This window comes from Herpailurus yagouaroundi, unplaced genomic scaffold (assembly GCF_014898765.1).
Source record: "Herpailurus yagouaroundi ecotype Mexico unplaced genomic scaffold, PumYag 28, whole genome shotgun sequence".
Lineage (NCBI taxonomy): Eukaryota > Metazoa > Chordata > Mammalia > Carnivora > Felidae > Herpailurus > Herpailurus yagouaroundi.
This window is the reverse complement of record NW_024412376.1, coordinates 46,459,123-46,478,467: the sequence shown is the minus strand read 5'-3', so window position 1 is coordinate 46,478,467 and position 19,345 is coordinate 46,459,123. Positions and strand designations below refer to the sequence as shown.

Sequence of the window (19,345 nt, the reverse complement as noted above, 5' to 3'; positions counted from 1 at the left end):
ACATATTATTACAATTTACATATTATTGCAGTTATTTTTAGATGTCTCCCCCCCTTTTATTCTGGTGGTTCTAAAAAATTGAAGATGGTTAGCAAACCAAAATCAGGGTATGCTTTCTAATTCATTCAATATATATATATATCATATATGTATATGCATTTATTTATTGTTGACAGAGTGCGAGCAGGGGAGGGGAAGAGAGAGAGATACACACACAGAATGCATATCATACATATCATATATGTATATATATATCATAATTTACAAGTTTCCAGGCACAAAGGTAGGGCTATTCGAGTGAACAAAATACATAGGCTCTTTGCTATCATGGAGTTTAACACGTAGGAGGATTGGGCAGACATTACTAACATGTAATACCTAGTTTGCTCATTTGTATTACTAATAGCACCTTGATTTTGTTTAAGTGAGAATTGTACTGAGATTCCCTGCTGCTTAGGGACTCCTCTCTTCTCAGTGAGAGATACGTATCAGTATACCAATTGAAATTTCCCCAAAAGCTACTGTTTCCCAGAATTGAAGGAACAGGGTCAGCTGCCTTTTGTCTTTCGGTCTTCTCCCCATCTGGACTGTGATTCCTGAAGGCACAATGGTTAGACTGGACAATACTCTAACAAAGGAGGAGCGGCAAGGTAGATAGAACGTGGTTGCTAGAAGTCATTTTTGAGTAGCTGCAGTCTTGGGCAATTTCCCCAAACCTTCTTCTAACATGAAAAAAATGAGTCTGTTACTTTTAACCCACTGTTTGCTAGGTTACTTGCTTCTGAATGCATGCCTAACTGATATAATTAGCATGCCACAGAATGTCAATTGAGAATTTCGTTTTGACCCAGGAATCATAGCTGAGTCTCTCACAAAGACATTATACCAAATGCACCATAGTGTCAGTTCAGAGAACCTCTAGTGGCCTGAGTTAGCAACCTCCTCACAGTGCTTAAAAAGAAGCTAGTTTACAGAAACTGGCCTATTAGTAAACATGACACACACAGCTGATATAAAGGTAGTGTTAGCAGAGAGGGAAGGTGAGCATTTCACAAGGTGTACTATTTAAGAACCGAACCTAATTTCTTTGTTATATCATACTCAGGAAGACACCTTAAAGTCAAGGGAGGGGTGCCTGGGTGGCTCAGTTGGTTAAGCGTCCAACTTCAGCTCAGGTCATGATCTTGCAGTTCATGAGTTCAAGCCCTGCGTCGGGCTCTGTGCTGACAGCTCAGAGCTTGGAGCCTGCTTCGGATTCTCTCTCTTTCTCTCCTTCTCTCTCTTTGTCGCTCTCTCCCTCTCCCCTGCTTGTACTCTCTCTCTCTCTCAAAAATAAATAAACATTTAAAAAGTAAAAAAAAAAAAAAAAAAAAAAAAAGTCACGGGGGTCTGGTCCCAAAAAAATCAATTATTAAGCTTGTGGGTGTCCAAACCATCTTTGGCTCCACTATATCGGGAACTGGAGATTATCTCTCCTTTGAAAATCATGACTGTCTAGCATCTGATGCTGGTCAGGCTTGTAGAAAGGGACAGCAGAGAGATAGCTGAGCTGAGAGAGGAAACACCAGTGGGGTAGCCTGCATCTCTTCTGTGTGGCATGGAAAATACATGTGTGTTTCATCAGGGCCAAAAAACACCGCAAGCAGCTAAGCAAACATTACATGCTAGAAAAGTAGGTCTTAGCAGCAAGAGCGTACCGGGTGAGCCCGGGCAGTGGAGAAGGTTGAGCCAGAACCAGATTCCCCATGGTAGGGAAATCTGTGATGGGAAGGAGCCTACAAGGTCTCCAGAAATGCCTATAGTTGTGCTCATAACAGAGACAGCATTTCAATGTCTGCCACATGCTGACAGGCAGCACTAGCCTGAGAAATATCAAAACCAGCAGAAAGGGAACCATAACCTCACCATGGGCAAGCACAGAAGGAACCTCTCCCCATTCCTTTCTCCTTGCCACAGCATTGAGCAATAGAGGAGGAAAGGGCAGGACTCATGTGAGAATCGGACTATGCTCCCCTTCCACTACAAGTTGCTAGAGGCACAGAGATGTCTACCCCATAGTGGGAAGTGATGGGGGGACAGGGGAGAAGAAAACAATTAAACTCAGAGAAGGAACTCAAGTTTTAAAATGAATAGGATATATTTCAAGAACTTGAATGAGAGAAAAAACAGGGAAATTTACATAATTAGCCCAAGATGTCACTAAAGCTTCAAGCGAGGGGGATTTAACACTGAGCAGTTGTGGGGATGAAAGGTTAGAAGAGGAAAAATAAATTAAACCAGCTCATCTTTCTTGAATCTCAAAAAATAAATAAAATTCCTTATAAAATAATGCATTCAGTTGATAGTTAAAATTTCAAAAGGTCTTGTTTTCAGAAGCAAGTACGAAGGGTGTGATGAGAACTTGCGATGGAGGTTCCAGTTAAAAGGAGTGCACCTGAGGGGGTCAGAACCCAAAGGCTGTGAACAGAGCCCTGAGCCCTGAGCAGGGGAGGAACAGCACCGGGCAGGGAAAGGGTCCTGGGGCCTGCAGCAGTGAAGGGCCTGAGGCTGGGAAGAACTTGCTAGTCACTCTGGAGAAACTAAGCATAGTCTGGGCAGCACAAGAGGTTTTTTTTTTTTTTTTTTTTTTTAATTTTTTTTTTTCAACGTTTTTATTTTTATTTTTTGGGACAGAGAGAGACAGAGCATGAACGGGGGAGGGGCAGAGAGAGAGGGAGACACAGAATCGGAAACAGGCTCCAGGCTCTGAGCCATCAGCCCAGAGCCCGACGCGGGGCTCGAACTCACGGACCGCGAGATCGTGACCTGGCTGAAGTCGGACGCTTAACCGACTGCGCCACCCAGGCGCCCCCAGCACAAGAGGTTTGAAGGTTTGCAGAAAACAAAGCATGAAGATTCCCTCGAGTAAAAGAGAACAACATGTCCCCAGGAAGAAACTAGAAGCTTGTGTTAGGCATGAGAGAGCACAGAGTGCCCTTTTCCTTCTCCTTCCCGATCAGAATGTCAGACATGGCTGACATTCTTCTCCATCAATTCAACTCACTCTTTGGTGCACACATTTGGAGGGCTTCCTTGGCAGGTTCAGATAGTGGCTGTTGCTAGTGAGGAAATGATCGGCATATAGTACTCTGCTCCACACATCAACTGGAAGAAGGTTGTCAGTTGCCTGTAGGATTTCTGGGAATTTCAAATAGGTCTTTCAGTTGGCTCAGTCCCATGGCCTCTATAGACTCAACTTATTTCTAGGCTTTTTCATCCTCTCTGCACAGATCCCAGGGACTCAGCCTGCTGGGCTATCTTTTCAGGAGTTGCCACCACCTACTCTAGGCTTGTCTAAGCAAAAGGCACCTATTATCTTTCCGCTCTTCCAATTTCTAAAAGCTGCAGATGCAATGGCTCAGATGCAGCAGGAATTCTGCAACACCGGTCTGCACTTTGGTGGCAGCTACTGTTGTGAGTTGCATTACAGTGTTTAAGCAGCAGGAAGCAGAAAACAGCACAGTCTTTCAGGTAATTAGTTCTCTGCCTCCTTCCTGAAGCAGTCGAGCCCACATCAGCAATCTCTCTGGCCCTCTGTTGTTCCAGGAATGTTGGTTCCAAATTGCATCCCAGGTACCTGCAGGACAATTTCTTGATTCATCTCTATCCAGTGAAACAAAATATGAATTCATCTGGGGATAATTTTCGAGAGACAAGAAATGAACTCTATACAATTCGCCAAATATGTGCCCCCTTGCATGGTCACACCCTGTTAATTTAACACAATTTCATTTTTCGGCCATCAGACAGCAGAAGGCCAGTGAAAATCCAAATGATTTAACTTAGAAGTGCTGTGTGTACCTTTTGGAAAGATAAAAAAACACTTACCCCAACCTCTGGCAGGGGATCCTTATGTTCAGGTAGGACACTGGTTCGAACCTATAGAGAAAAAACAAACATTTTCTGTAGGATTTTGGAGTAGAAACTAGTGCAGAAGCTTCACACAGGTGCTGGGTGTCATTTTCCCATCATGGAGCATCAATTCAGACTGGGGTTAATCATTATCGAAGGTACCTGTGTACATCACCTGCTGCAGAGCCATAAAGCTTCCCTCTGATAGTTGCTAAGCTTCCTCGTTTTCCTAAGTACACAGAACTACTGGATCCTTACCCCATCACCCCTTGTCAAATACAGAGATGTCTGGGCTTTAGGTGAATCAGCTTTAATCTCCTCAAAAAGCAACCCTAATTCAACATTCAAAGGAAAGGACAGAGTTGGTGTAGAGCAAGTCATTCCACGCAAGCTCAATAAATATTTATTCTCTAAATGAGCACCAAAACCCACAGTCTTTATAGTATATCCCTCCCACAGGAGAGTTCTGGGCCAAATTGTCAGATACCATTATCTAAATTCATTTGAAAATGAATTCTCAACTGGGGGAGAGGGAAATAGTGTAAAATAATCAGTCATCTGGGGAAGCTTTTCATATGTTTGAACGTGTTCCAAGTGAAATATCAACCCCTTAGATGATAAGTAGACATATATCTTCTACTGAGTAGTGATCCTTAATCCTGGTTGTGCATTAGAGTTACCTGGGGACCTTTCAAACTGCTGGTGCTTTTTCCTGCCCCTGGATATTGATTCTAATGTACAGCTGAATCGATGTTTCTCTATTTAAGAAAAAACGCTTCAAATGAAAAGAAATCACGACTATCTTTCTCACTTAAGAAAAGGCTAGTAAAAGCAAGAAACACATAAAACCTAAATCTAGTATATCTTAATTTGAAGTAAGGATTAGATAATAAAGTTAAGTGAATACAGAGCAATAGACAAGCATACTCTGTTTTACTGGAGAGCAGAGGGAAGGGGTGATGGATGGGAGAGAGGAACCCTAGAAACACATGATGGGTCAATATTTTAGGGGGTCATTTTAACAAAATCCCTTTGGAGGTACTGCACTGCCAATCATAACTCTCTTGAAATCCTTTAAGCTCTGACATACTTGACCATACCTGGTCAATTCTCCCAGGTTGAAGAGATACCTATAATACCCCTCATAATGTCAAAAGACTTGAACTAGCTCCCGAGGGCCTCCTAGTCTTTAACACGGTTTCCATTTTCTTGGAAAAAGTCGCAAGCCATGGTAAAACAGTGCATTTTAACTTCCAGCTTAAGGCTCCTTCTTTGTTTCTTTATGACAGACCCAGCACTATCGCTTGCACAATTTGTCAGTCATTATGACTCAAATTGTTCACCAGAGCACAAAATAAATGACAGGAGAGATCCCAACAGAGTAAACAACACAATTTGCAGAACACACTCCACTCAGGATTTCATGACAGAGCGTTCACTGGCGAAGAGCATATGCAGTGTGGCGGCTGCATTAATGCTCTTTGGTCCAGAATGTTCAGATGTACCATTCAGTCTCATTATCTGAAAACCATTAGCTGGCCTCAAAGGATAAGATATCTGTATATTAACAGGGGACTATAATGGACCATACAGTGTGCGTATGTGTATGATATCCCTCTCTCTCTCTCTCTCTCATACACACAGTATATACTCTCTCTGTCTGTCTGTCTCTGTCTCTCAGATTAACTCTGTCTCTGAAAGACAGAGACAAAGAGACTTGTTCCCCCCTTATCCACGGTTTCACTTGCCATGGTGTCAGTGTTACCCACAGTCAACCACTCTTCTCTGGAAGCAGAGGATTCTCCTTATATATCATGAGAAGGTCAAAGCAGCCTAACACTACATCACAATGTCTATGTCATTCACCTCACTTCATCTCAGCACATAGGCATTTTATCATCTCACATCATCATGAGAAGAGGGAGTATAGTACAATAAGGTATGTTCAGAGAGAGAGAGACCATATGCACAGAACTTTTATTATAGTATATTGTAATAATTGTTCTATTTTATTATTAGTTATTATCAATCTCTTATTGGCCCTGATTTATAAATTAAACTTTATCATAGGTATGTATGAATAGGAATAAGCAGTATATGTAGGGTTTGGTATTATCTGTGGTTTCAGGCATCCACTGGGGATCTTGGAAGTATCCCCTGTGGATTAGGTAAGACAACTGTATACACACACACACACACACACACACACACACACAATGTGCGCATGTATGCATATATATATATATATATTCACACATATATGTATATATACATATATAGTATATAAAGTATGTAGAGTGTACATATTATATATATATATATATATAAATGTATGTCTACTATATATCAGAATGGATTATATATATAGTGAATGTATATTCACACATATGCAACCCATATAACACATATATATGTGTATGTTTATGCATCATTTTAAGAAAATATTTGACATCCAAATAACATTATCCAACAGGATATGCTTAAATTTAGAAATAAAGTGAAAGAAGTCAGACATTGGTGGAGGTCAACATATATAGGATTGCTATATCGTATATATGTATGTGTATATATATATATATATGTGTACATATATATATATATATATATACACACACACACACACTATGTGATATAATATTAGATAAGGTAGAATAATATTGACAATTACTGCAATATTGTCATTAAATTTATGTTGATTTTATCAGGACAATTAGTCCTTATAAATATAAATAAACTACAAAGAAAAAAGAAAAGATTCCTGACCCAAAGGTGTATACTATAAAAAAATTTCAAAGATAATCATGGACTAGTTTGCCATTTCCAATGTGTGTACATGTGTGAAGGAGAGAGAGACAGAGAACGAACTTGCCTTTACATAATAAAACTATTTTTGAAAAGTACATGTATGTCACATGTCATAACTCAAGGCATGTTTAAAACACTAGCAGAGCTCCTGATATAGAGGAATTGAAAAACAAAACTTTTGTAAACCGATTTTAAATTTTATAAAGTCAGATTTGCATATGAAACACATGTTTAAGGTAGTATATATGTATAGTTCTAAAACTTTTATATTTAAGGTTAATGCTACAGATGTTATGGTATATAGGTCACACACTGATGATGTTTTTTCTTGCATAATATATAGCCCTCATTACACTAAACACATACTAGGTGGCAAGCACTGGGTTTGCCAGTAAATAGGGTCCCGTTTCTTCTCTTTGGGATTTCAGAAACCAGTGGATGGGACAAATATATAAATAATCCAGTACAACATAATACATGCTATAATGGAAATGTGAGCATTTTTCTGTGGGCATTCAGGGTAAGGAGTAATTAATCCAGACTGTGAATGTCAGGAAAGGCTTCACAGAACAAGCAGTCTGGGTTTTGAAGGATGTGTAGGAGTTTTAAGCAAGGAAGAATAGGATGAAGCAAACAGCGTATTACATAATAAGCATGTGTCATGGAGATGTAAAAGGCCATTTGTTAGGGCGCTTGAGTGGCTCAGTCTGTTAAGCATCTGACTCTTGGTTTCAGCTCAGGTCATGACCTCATGTTTCATGCAACTGAGCCCCTCAGTGGAGTCCACGCTGAGAGTGTGTGCTGCTTGGGATACTCTCTCCCTCTCTCTCTGCCCTCCCCTACTTGCTCATTCTCTCTCTCTCTCTCTCTCTCTCTCTCTCTCTCTCTCTCTCTCAAAATAAATAGATAAACTTAAAAAATAAAGACCATTTGTGTTTGGGAAAGAGTGAGTATTCTGATAATACCATAACAGGGGGCCTTCAGGGAAATGGTAAGAGTTGGGGAGATGTTTGGTTATATGTTTGGGGAGAGAAGTTGGGGCCATTTGATATTTATCATGTTATGGAACTGGAGCTTTATGCAATTTATAGACAATAGGATATCAGGTAAGACAATCAAGTAGAAAAGTGATGTTATCAGAGCCCCTTAAAGCATATCCACTATGCCCTGAGTCATAATGGGAAAATAACCTCTTTATGCTAGCTGCCTTTTGCCTTTTTGTTAGTTATCTTTCGCATAGGGTGAATAATAAACCTCATAGTTGTTGTAGTACATCTTTTAAGTACCCAGAACAGTACCTGCCACTGAGAGGGAAGAAGGGAGAGAGTGAGTAAAGAAAAGAAAGGGAAGAAGAATTAGAGGAAATGAGGGGGGAGGGAGAAAAAGAAAGGAGAAAGGAAGAGAGAGGAAAAAGAGTAAGACAGAGATGGGGTGGGTAGAAAAGGCAGGAGCAATATGTCACTGAAAACAAATAATAAAGCCTGGACAGATTTAGATGAGGCCTCTTGATGAGGAAGGGATGATGCAATGGCTGTCACTGTAACATTTGGAACATTCCAGTTCACGGGCAATGTCATGCCTCCTGAGATTTACTGGCCTTCCTTCAGAATTCATTTTCCCTTTTTTGGTCTTATTAACCGTTCTTCTTCCCAGTTTTCTTTACCATACCCCTCCCTGTCCTTCCTGGGACACAAGAATGTCTGTCTGACCACACATTTAAAGTTATTATAACTTCCTCTTGTCTAGGAGGACACTTTTATGATATCAAATAAAGATCACTTAATAGAAGTGATCATGTAGATTATATGTTCCATCTTGAATAGTTCTCAAGTTTCATATAAAGCAAATTCATTTACTTTTTCATAGGCTCAAACTTCCATATCCTAAATTTGCCTTGAAAGAAAGAAAAACTGAGGTTGGGAGGGTGGTGGAGACTGCTGTATTCTTCATGGGTGAGTAGGTAAGAATGAGCAATAGGGCTGCCTCAACTGCAGGCATTGTTGACTATCCAGATACAGAGAAGGGGTAGGTCAGGCTGCCATGACTGTGCACTAGGCTGTCCATACCTCAGCCCCGGGCAAGTGCATCTTCTCAAGAGCAAATGCAACTTTTCCCTAGCTGGGCTCAGCTGGACAGGGTTGTAACAGTGCTTGAACATCCCCAGGGCAGGGAAAGGGCCTAGATCTTCTTCTTGGACTACTGTGACATCTGGTAAGTTCTCTGATATTGAATGCATTGTTGAAACACGTTCTTTTTTTTTTTTTTTTAATAAAAATGTTACTCTAATTCTCTACATATCTCGAGTTAGAATATATTATTTCATCACATTTACTTGTTCCACTTGGAATGAGGCACCAAACTGCCTTCATACTCAAACACATGAAAAGCTGACTGGTACAGAAGTGTTCTGCCACCTTCCACAATATTAATATTCGGGGAGGAAGCTGCTCAGTTAGGCCCATATTTCCCAGGATGCCTTGTTTTGAGAGATAGCCATGTACCAAGCTCTCACCAATAAAATATATGTGTAAGTGATGTTTGCTGCATCCAAACTGGAGTTCTCCGAAGTGGATAGCCTAGGCCCTCTTCACTGTCCTTTTCTCCTTCCAAGGAGTCCCGCCCTTAGATGACTGCAGAGCCACACATGAAAGAACACCATTCGCCACGCCATACCACGCATCTCTACCAGTGTTAGATTATAAATGATTGTATCAGTTTTCTATTGCTGCTTAACAAATTTCCACAAACTCAGCTGCTTAAAACAACATCCACTTATTAATTCACAGTCTGTAGGTCAGAAATCCAGTCCTCATGTGGTTGATTTCTCTGCTCTGGTATTACAAGGCTGCAGCCTCTCCTGGAGGTTTGTCTAGGCAAAGGTCTGCTTTCAGCTTCCACAGGCTGGCAGCAGAATTCAGTTCCTTGCAGCTCTAGGACCAACGTCCCCATTTTCTTGATGAATGTCATCTGGAAGCTGCTATAAACTCCTGGAGTTTATTCCATGCCATCCTTACTCCATGCCATGTGGCTTCCTCCATCCTCAAATCCAGCAGCAGAGGATCTGCTTTGCACCAAATCCTTCTTGCACTTCAGATACCTGTCTTTGGAATCCACTCTTTTAAAGGCTTATCTCATTAGGTCAGACTTGCCCCAGATAATCTCCCACTATTAGGCAACTTTGCCATGTGACATGATCTAATCACAGGAGTATGTCCCAGGGACCATGTAGAATGTGTACAACAATGGGGCAGTAATCCTGGGGCCAGTGTAGAATTCTGCCCAACACAATGACCAAGAAATAAACTTCCCACTGTGAAAAAACACTGAAATTTGGATGTTTACATTTGTTTCAGCAGATCACATAATATGACGCCCCCCCCCCCGTTTTTTTTTTTTTAATGAAAGTTTAGATTCCATTTATGGCTATGAAGAAATAAAGCAAAATAGCTAATATTAAATCCTAATTCATTACTTTAATGTCAACAGATCTGTATTAACTGCATATTATGATCCAGTGACTGTCATAAACACTGGCAATCCCAGAGATTAGGAAGACAAGGTATTTCTCACCCACAGGTAATAATGATAACATGGCAAGGGTCAAAACATACAATTATAATTGTTAAGCATCTTCAATTGTGTAAAATTTACCAGCCACTCTTAGATACTGATTTTCCAACTATTTAATTTTTGTTGTGCATGGAGAAAATGATCCATGTATAAGCCCAAATGATTCATATCACAGAACCTTAGGGATGGGAGGGATCTTAGGGTAAACCTAGAAAAACCACCTCTGTGATGTGAAAATTGTACATGAAATATCCCGGGAGGTTACATTTAAATTTTCTCCTTGGACATGTTTAATCTCTAGCTTATTCTCTTACTAATTAGTCTTGTAGAGGTAGTATTGCTCACCTACCTAAAGGTTCCAAACAGGCTAAGTTAATGAAATAAGTAGCTTGAGTGTGAGAGACAATAGGGAGGGGAAAGGAATCTGGCAAAAATGGAAATCACATTCCTAGTCTATGAAGAACAACTATCCAGCTCCAAGTAATTAAAATGTTCCTGAGAAAAAATTTCTTCAATTATCAACAATGGACAAACCCTAACTCTTTTGCAGGTATACCATTATTAGTATTTAATTATTTTTGCCAGAAACCAGCCTGATATAAAAGGTAAAAATATGCCCAGTACTATTTTTAGTGAGGGGGGGGGGAGTGCTATTCTAAAGCAATTGTTCTTAATCTTGACAACACATTAGAAACCTCTGGAATATTTTTTAATGCCAGTTTCCAGGCCATGTTCTAAAATAATTACATCAGAATCTCTGAGGGAAGAACCCAGGGATCAGTGCTTTTTAAGGCTGGCTCCACACTTGTTTCCAAAGTGCAGTCAAAGTTAAGAATTACTGCTGTAAAATAAATGAGATTGTTTTGAGTGTAAGCCTCAAAACTAGCTCCAAATCCTATGAAAATTTGCAAAAAAAAAAAAAATGTACTAGGCAATGGTCATGTGATGGAATAAGGCTCTCTTGAAAAACAAAAAATTAAAAAAAAATATGTTAATGGATTCTCAGAGCTGGGAGAGGTCTTAGACATTATCAGGCCATGTTGCTTAAATTTCAGTGTGCATTCTCGTTACCTACTGGTCTGCAGCTGGTTGGGGGATGGTCTGAGGACTATCCCTTACAAGCTTGTTATAGAAATGCAGAATCTCAGTCTCACTCCAAACAACTGAATCAGAGTCTTCATTTCAGTAAAGTCCCCACGTAATTCATATGCACATTCAAGTGTGAGAAGGTCTGGTCTAGGATAGTGCTTATGAGGGAAATAGGTCACAGGTGAGAATGGTAGACATTCATTTGCACATAAACATGCTTGAGACAAGGGGTGGGGTTTATTCTTCTGGTTTTGAAGGTTTTTGGTAATTTATTTTTAAATGTCAAGCATCTGTAAAAGCTCCAGATAATACTTTCTATCAGAGATGCCCTTTCCTTTCTTATGCAAAGGGGGAAAGGGTTGCTCTTATCATCAATCTCAAATCAGGGACTGATTTGGGACAGAGCTTAGCTGGAATTTCCGTAAGACTCATTGTTGCAGGCTGAATCTCCACTTCTCTAACCCCTTCATCCCCCCAAACCCTCAATCCCAATATCACAGGTTGAAGTCCTAACCAGCGAGTGCATTTGGAGATAAGGGTAATTAAGTTAAAATGAAGCTATTAGCATGGGACCCTAATGCAATATGGTTGATGTCCTGAAAAGAAGAGGAAGACGCTGCAGGGGTGTGATACAAAGGGTAACCATGGGAAGAGGCAGCAAGAGGGCGGCCATCTGCAAGCCAAGGAGGGAGGCCTGAGAAGAATTTACTGCTGCCAACACCCTGCTCTTGGACTTCCAGATTCCAGTATTTTAAGAAAATAAATTTCTGTTTAAGCCACACAGTCTGTGGCAGTTTGTTACGGCAGCTCTAGAGAACTAAGACACTCAGTCTACCCATGTTGTAGGGTATGACCCCTCTCCAGGACTTTCAGCCAAGAACCTTTGGTTGAGGACTCTTTGTCCTTCGACCCTAAAAGAATGCTAGAGATTCTTGGAAGTCTCTGCATACCTGTTTCACACTGTGTTCCACTCAGCTTCAAAATCTGGCAAATGTCTTTAGAGGCATAACAGCCATGAATTTGAGTCCCCTTTGGTCTCTAAATTTGTCATTTCAGCTACACATAAAAACCAAAATCTCTGCTGGGTTCTATGTCTTCCAGCTGCCACTCTGTGTTAAGCAAAACCTTGATGCTGAGACTTCCGAGCTACAGGGACAATCTGTAAATGCACACAGGTGGAAAAGAGCTTTTCAGTCCCTCACCCACACACCCTCTTGGGCTTTCTCTCTTGCCTGTGACTCTCCCTGTTTCCAAAGCGCTGTGAATCTGTGGGAGGTTTCACTCTGCTTTTTAGAAGGCTTTGGCCTGGTTCTCTAGACTCCTGAAAAGCTCAGAATTCAGCAAGTCTCTTTGGAGAAAAAAAATGTTCATTGACTTGAAGCTGATGAAGTCTCAGTTTCTTACTTCCTCCAACACATGCACTGAGAGTTTTGCTGATTTTTCTTTCTCTGAGCAGCACCAGCTCTGTGTCCAGGCAAAGCCATATTCTTCAGCTCATTCTCAGAACCAGCAAATGCCCAAAGAGGAAAAATGGCAGGCTCCTGAGAGCTCAGCTCCAAAAGATCCTCCTTTCTCTGGAATTGTAGTTTACTTTTGTAGTTTACTACTTTCACAGCTTGCTGGAAGATGCATTCGAATGCGATTTTTGTAAAATGTGTGGCTTGTTTCTGGGTGTTGTTAGAGGGAGCACAGCTTGCCCTCCCGACCACATACTACCCAAACTGAACTTATTAACATCTGAAAGTCACTAGAAGTTTAAGGAATGTTCCAAACATGAGGTTAACGGATGAAAAATGATATTCGACGTTGCATAGTTAAATATGCTTGGAAGGGGGGAAATGCCATCACATGTTGGTCTGTCTATTAAAGTAAGTCTTCAGTAAACCAGTTACAAATGCATAATTACAGGTAATTCTCCTGGTAAAAACAGAGTTTATCCTGAAGCCTGAGCACTATCCAAAAACTATCCAATAATTATTGAGTGTGACATGTTGTGTTGGTCTTCACTAGGTAAATGTGATCATCTTTCACATGTCAAAACATATTATACAAAATTATGTACATGAGAATAATCTATTGGCTTCTAAGCCTAAAAGAAAGAGTGGTAAGACAAATAGAAGCACTCTTTTAGTGTGGATGCATCTAGTCTTAGAGTTCTCTAAGGCACGGATGTTCAAACCACAGCTCTCTAGTCACATGGGTCCCTTTATGTTTAATTGGTGGCTCTTTCAGACTTCTAATTTCACTATATGAATGTGCCATTATACTAAATTCTACCAGTCATACAAGAGTCATGTGGTTCTTTGGGTTAATGGTGACTGCAAATGTGGCTCCAGAGTCACATAACTCTGAGTATCCCTGCCATTACCCACATTTTATTCCATTTCCCTTTCCAACCATTATAGAGATCTATTACAGGCAGGTGAAAAAATACCGAACAGCAAAAATACCTTTAGACATTCCCTTTGTCAGAGAGTCTCTCCAAAAGATACAGGCTCTGCTGAAAATAAGAGATGCTTAAACTTAGATCAGGGAAGTTTCAGGGAAGTCAAAGAGGTCTCTCTACTGCTGTTCTGAAAGTAAGTCCATCTGCCTTTCATACTCTTTACTTCTGGATTTTCCTGAAAGGGACACTAGGTTCCGAGAGGCAGCGCTGTTCAGATCCCGTCAGGCTTCTTGTACTGTACCTACCAGCCAAGTCTGATCCTGGGCACTTACCTAAAGCAAGAAGGACTAATCTCCAAAGAAATGCACAATTAAAGACCCAGGCTTTACTTATTTATTTTTTTTTTAGTGTTAAGTTTTAAGTGTTTAGATGGTTGGATATTTTTAAAATAGAAATAAAGAATAAAGGAACTCTTTGCACTGAAAAAATACAGTGTTAAGATGCGTTATGGGCACTGAAGACATTAACTCATGATTTGCTAAATAATTGCTCATTCTTTTTTTTTTAAAGTTTTTTTCTAATGTATATTTATTTTTGAGAGAGAGAGAGAGAGAGAGAGAGCGAGCAGGGAGGCTGCAGAGAGAGAGAGAGAGAGAGAGAGAGAGAGAGGGAGACACAGAATCTGAAGTAGGCTCCAGGCTCCTAACTGTCAGCACAGAGCCCCATGCAGGGCTCAAACTCAAGAACCGTGAGATCAAGACCTGAGCCAAAGTCGGATGCTTAACTGACTGAGCCACCCAGGTGCCCCAATATTGCTCATTCTAAGTTGAGACCTCTATTCCTGCTATCCTGCAGGAGGATACTGTAAACATATCAGTACATATAGTGCTCAATTCAAATATCATGTATCTATAATAACAGTTTTTTATCAGATCAGATCAGACCTTTACTACTGCTTCCTCCTGCCATCACCCTTCTTCTTCTCTACCCAAATACTGAAAAATAATTGTGCCATCATTTTGAAAAGTGGGGAGAGTCATTAGAGCTGATCCTTTGATCCCAGAATTAGACTTACATTAAGTATGTGCTACCCTAGAAACTTTCTACCCTATAAATAAATAACAGAAAGCTTATAATTGATAAATAAGGGTAATAGAATCCAAGGAAGTAACAACTATGCTTTCTGGACCAATAGGTAATTATTTCAGAGGCACGTGCATTATTTTCTTTACTTGTATTATCTCATTTAATTCCTATAGTTCTGGTGTTGTATTACTACTTTGTCCATTTTACAGGTAAGAAAACTTAGTCTCAGAAAACTGGATTAATTTGCCTAAGGTCAATTCAACAGCAAACTGCAGATCAGACACTAAATGGTCTACTTCCAAAGTCTGTGCCCCTTCCATGGCTGTGTGCCTCTTCTGAACCCAGACTGATGGTGACTTTAATTGTCTTCCCTAGGGCTGCTTAATGAGAGTTTTAAAAGCCAAAAATCTATTAGCCTCAGGGAATAGAAACAGACACAATTTATCACATTGCCAGACTCAAAAACACCATCCTTATGTATTAACAGCCCCCAATTAAGACCATAGTCATGAGTTAATGAACAAGCCATTAGAGAGAGAACAGTAATATCAACACAGGCACATGTCTATTAATCTGTTGCTCACTGAAAGTCATTAGTTCTACACTATAAGGCTAAATAATTTCTAGGTAGCTTTAAAACAAAATTATTGCAATATCACTCAGTATTTTAAGAGATCATTTACAACACAGGCTTTTCTAACTCCAGTCAAAAGAAGATCACCATGCCCTGGGTGAAGATCAATTGATTAATAAAATCAGATGGTGTGTACAGGCACAGAGGGGAGAGGCTTTTAGTGTATTTATCCAATGAGGTGTTTTCATCCCCAGGCAAAAATGAGATAGCTGCAATAACTCTATTCTACTATTCCACTACTTTCTTCACTGTAGAATTCTACCAAACTATCTAAGAGTTTTATCAGTGGGTCTCAGCATTAGCTGTAGATGACAAATCACATGGAGAAGCTTTCAAAATGCTGATGCCAGGGCCCCACTTGCTTTTGCTCCTGTAATTGATGTTTCTAAATCTCTCAGAATTTTCTTCCACTGCTTTCCCTTACTATTTAATCTTCAAAACAACCATATGAGAAAACTGAGGCTCCAATTTCAAGTAACTTCCAACCTGTCAGTAGAGGAGCTAATATTTCAACGTGCATCTGCAGCATCCCAAGACCAATGCTTTCAACACCTCATTGTATTGTCTGCAACTTGAGCTGAAATCATACTACATATCTACACAAAAAACAATGAAGGGACATTGAAACAGAGTTCCCAGTTTCCCTGTAGCAGAGAGCAAAGTGAGTGTGGCATCTCAAACAGGAAGTAGGGATGACTCTTTTCAAAGAAGCACTGTTACAAAGAGGCCAGAGTCTACTGCATGGCTCAGGCAGTCTTGTCTTAAAAGAGCAAAGGTGTTCAATTCAATATGGTAAACTCTTCCTGGGAAGGTAATAACACTACATAACAATGTTTCCAAAAGAAAAAATGTATTTGACGTTTCAAAAGATTGACTTACAAAATTGGGAACACAATCTCATTAAGTTGAGGTTTCCTTTTACTCTCATAAACCAGGTGCACGTTGAATCCTGCGACATGTGAGTAGTAGCTAGGACATAAAATGCTTGCATTTTATATCTTATTCAAACTATATATCGGCAGTTCTCTAGTGGGTACAATCAGAGAATCTACAAGGTCAAATTATTTTCATAATAATTCTAAGACGGTAGTTTCCTTTTCTACCCTTCTTTCATGAACGTACAGTGGAGCTCTCCAGAGCCTTCAAGAAATGTGATTTCACCAGACATTGCACACAGAAGCAGACAGGACAACTCAGTTCTCTGCTATTAGTTGGGCATTAAAGGGATTTGCAAAATGGTAAAACAATGCCACACTCTCAGTATACTTTAGTTTTCCAAAATAAAATAATTTCAAAAACATGTATTATTTTGCTAACCTGTAAGGGGTTATTATTAGTTATTTTAAATAAATTGATAAAGATGTAAAGTATTTTTGAGTTTTAATTTCTAATGCAGTAAGCATCCATAGTTACTTTAATTAAAGCTGGTACATCTGTACTATTTATTTAATTTTTAAAAATTTGAGTACAGTTGAGTACAGTTGTGTTGAGTACACACAACATTATAGTGCACAACATAGTGATTCAACAACATCCATAGTTATTAACCCACATAACAGCCTTTTGAGAGTCTTTATTTTATTTTTTTAAATATTTATTTTTGAGAGAGAGAGAGAGAAAGAGAAAGCGAGCACGTGAGCAGGGGAGAGGCAGAGAAAGGAGGGGACAGAGAATCCGAAGTGGGCTCTGCGCTGACAGCAGAGAGCCAGATTCCAGGCTGGAACTCGCCAACCATGAGATCATGACCTGACCCAAAGTCAGATGCTCAACTGACTGAGCCACCCAGGCTCCCCAAAGTCCTTTGAGATTCTTGATATTGAAGAGTATAAAAAGGTCCTGAAACCAAAACTTTGAGAAACAGTGGGACTGGTGATCCTGAACATTTGGGACTTGTCTTTCATGTTTACTAAGTCAGTCTTACCATTTTTAGGCAGATTTTTGCTTCAGAGTCTCCTTCAGAGATGGATGTGATGTTTGCTACATGCTCCCCTAATCCAGCTACTCTGAATCACTATGGTTCCTTGAACTTGTCTTGTTCCTACCTCCCTCCACACCTTTGCATATGCTGGTCTTCTGCCATCATTAAATTTGAGGAATATGGTTGCAAATACAGAATAATCGCTTCATGGACTTATAATCTTAGCATTGACAAGAGACAAAATACCAAGCTGGATAAAGTAGTAAGTATGCATGAAAGTAAGTTAGGGTGATAGGATGAAGTGATAGCTGGATGGGGATACTTTAGCTGTGGCAGTTAAGAGTGGGTTTCTCGGCACAGGTGACTTTGATTAAGACCTACATTAAAAAAAGGTGGCCAGCTTAATGAAAAATAAGAGGGAATAGTATTCTAGGCCAAGCCAGTATTAAGGGCAAAGGCCCTGAGGCCAGACTGACTAAAATACATGGATGAATAAAGGGGAAAGAAATGGTCTGAAGAGTCAAGGAAAGGCAGGACTCTAGTAATGTAAGGTCTCTTCTAATTACAGTGGAAATCTCTTGCAGGGTTTTGAGCCAAGAACTGATGTGATCTTTTTCATGCTTTAAAAATATTGTGCTGTGGACACCTGGGTGGTGGTTAAGCATCTGACTCTTGATTTCTGGTCAGGTCAGGATCTCACAGTTTGTGGGTTCCAGCCCCACATTGGGCTCTGTGCTGACAGTGTGGAGCCTGCTTGGGATTCTCTGCCCCTCCCTTCCTGCCTCTCTCTCTCTTTCTGTCTCAAAATAAATGAATAAAACTTAAAAAAAGAAATAATATTGTGCTGATTCTATATGGAGAATAAACTGCAGAAGGTCAAAATAGAGAGGATGAACAATTAGAAGTCATTTGTAGATTAGAGTTTTATTACCATTATTCTAGGTTTTCTAGAGTACAGGTTGAGCTAGGTATTTTAGGTTTTCTAAGGAAAATCATTGGCTGGCCTCAAGTTATTTTGTTCCAAATATTTATAAAAAGCACTTTGATACTGACAGAGAAATAAAATTGGTATATAAATTTCCTGTATATATAATTATATTCATCTATGAGAATAATAATGCTCAACTAATCAAAAAATATTTGTGGATGAATAATTCTTTAAACAAATTTAGTGCTAAATAATAAATGTTGTAATAGTTACATTCGATTTACGTTACGGATATTAAAGAATAGCATAGCTTTTGAAATACAAGAATATTCAGAAGAAGCTTGGTACCTTAATGCCTGACGGAACTTAATTCCCTGAAAAAAATTATGAACAAACTGAATAAGGATAATAGAACTATAATTACTGAACAAACCCCTACAAATAAGATGGCTTATGGATGGATTCAGTACTTCTGGCAAGTCCCTGTGACGTAGTAATTTAGAAAATATCTTTGTATTTGAACCATATCAGCAGTGATTCAAAGGCCCAATGGCAAATAATGATGCCCACATGGGAGAATCTGAGAAGAACAGTACCTTTAATTTTGAAGCCAAATCTCTCCTTTCTAGCAAAAAAGACCTATTAACAGGACTCCTGGAAAGCATCTTTCTACTTGGACACAATTGTACACATCCCTGGGCCTGACTTAAAGTATATGTTGGAAATCCACCCCTGGGTGGATTAAGCTAAAGTTGTAGAACATTCTACATCTGCACTGGAGTAACAGCTGTCTGCGAGCTGGCTTTTCCATTTCCCAATCACAGGTTTTCTGTCTATTTTACAACATGAACTGGCAGTCAGAACTCAGCACACACACACACACACACACACACACACACACACACACACACAGGAGTACTCAGTAAAACAATTCAATTTCATTAAACTATAAGTATTCAACAAATACCAAAGTATTCCTATTCTCTCAAACCATTCATGGCTTTAAAATATATCTTCTCAAATATCTGAAAGCCTTAG

At 39.7% G+C, this 19,345-nt stretch overlaps 1 protein-coding gene across 8 annotated transcripts in view; it reads right to left on the bottom strand.

Annotated features, from left to right (window-relative positions):
- Nucleotides 1-19,345, bottom strand: part of INPP4B (inositol polyphosphate-4-phosphatase type II B) — a 789,997-nt gene that overhangs the window by 263,887 nt on the left and 506,765 nt on the right. For 7 of the 8 annotated variants that reach the window (XM_040473200.1, XM_040473128.1, XM_040473146.1 and 4 more), the window contains one exon: nucleotides 3,868-3,918. In XM_040473200.1, the coding sequence (XP_040329134.1) occupies nucleotides 3,868-3,918 (51 nt within the window). Of the gene's footprint in view, nucleotides 1-3,043; nucleotides 3,178-3,867; nucleotides 3,919-19,345 lie in introns of those variants that run through there. The other variant, XM_040473190.1, reaches the window with a different exon arrangement.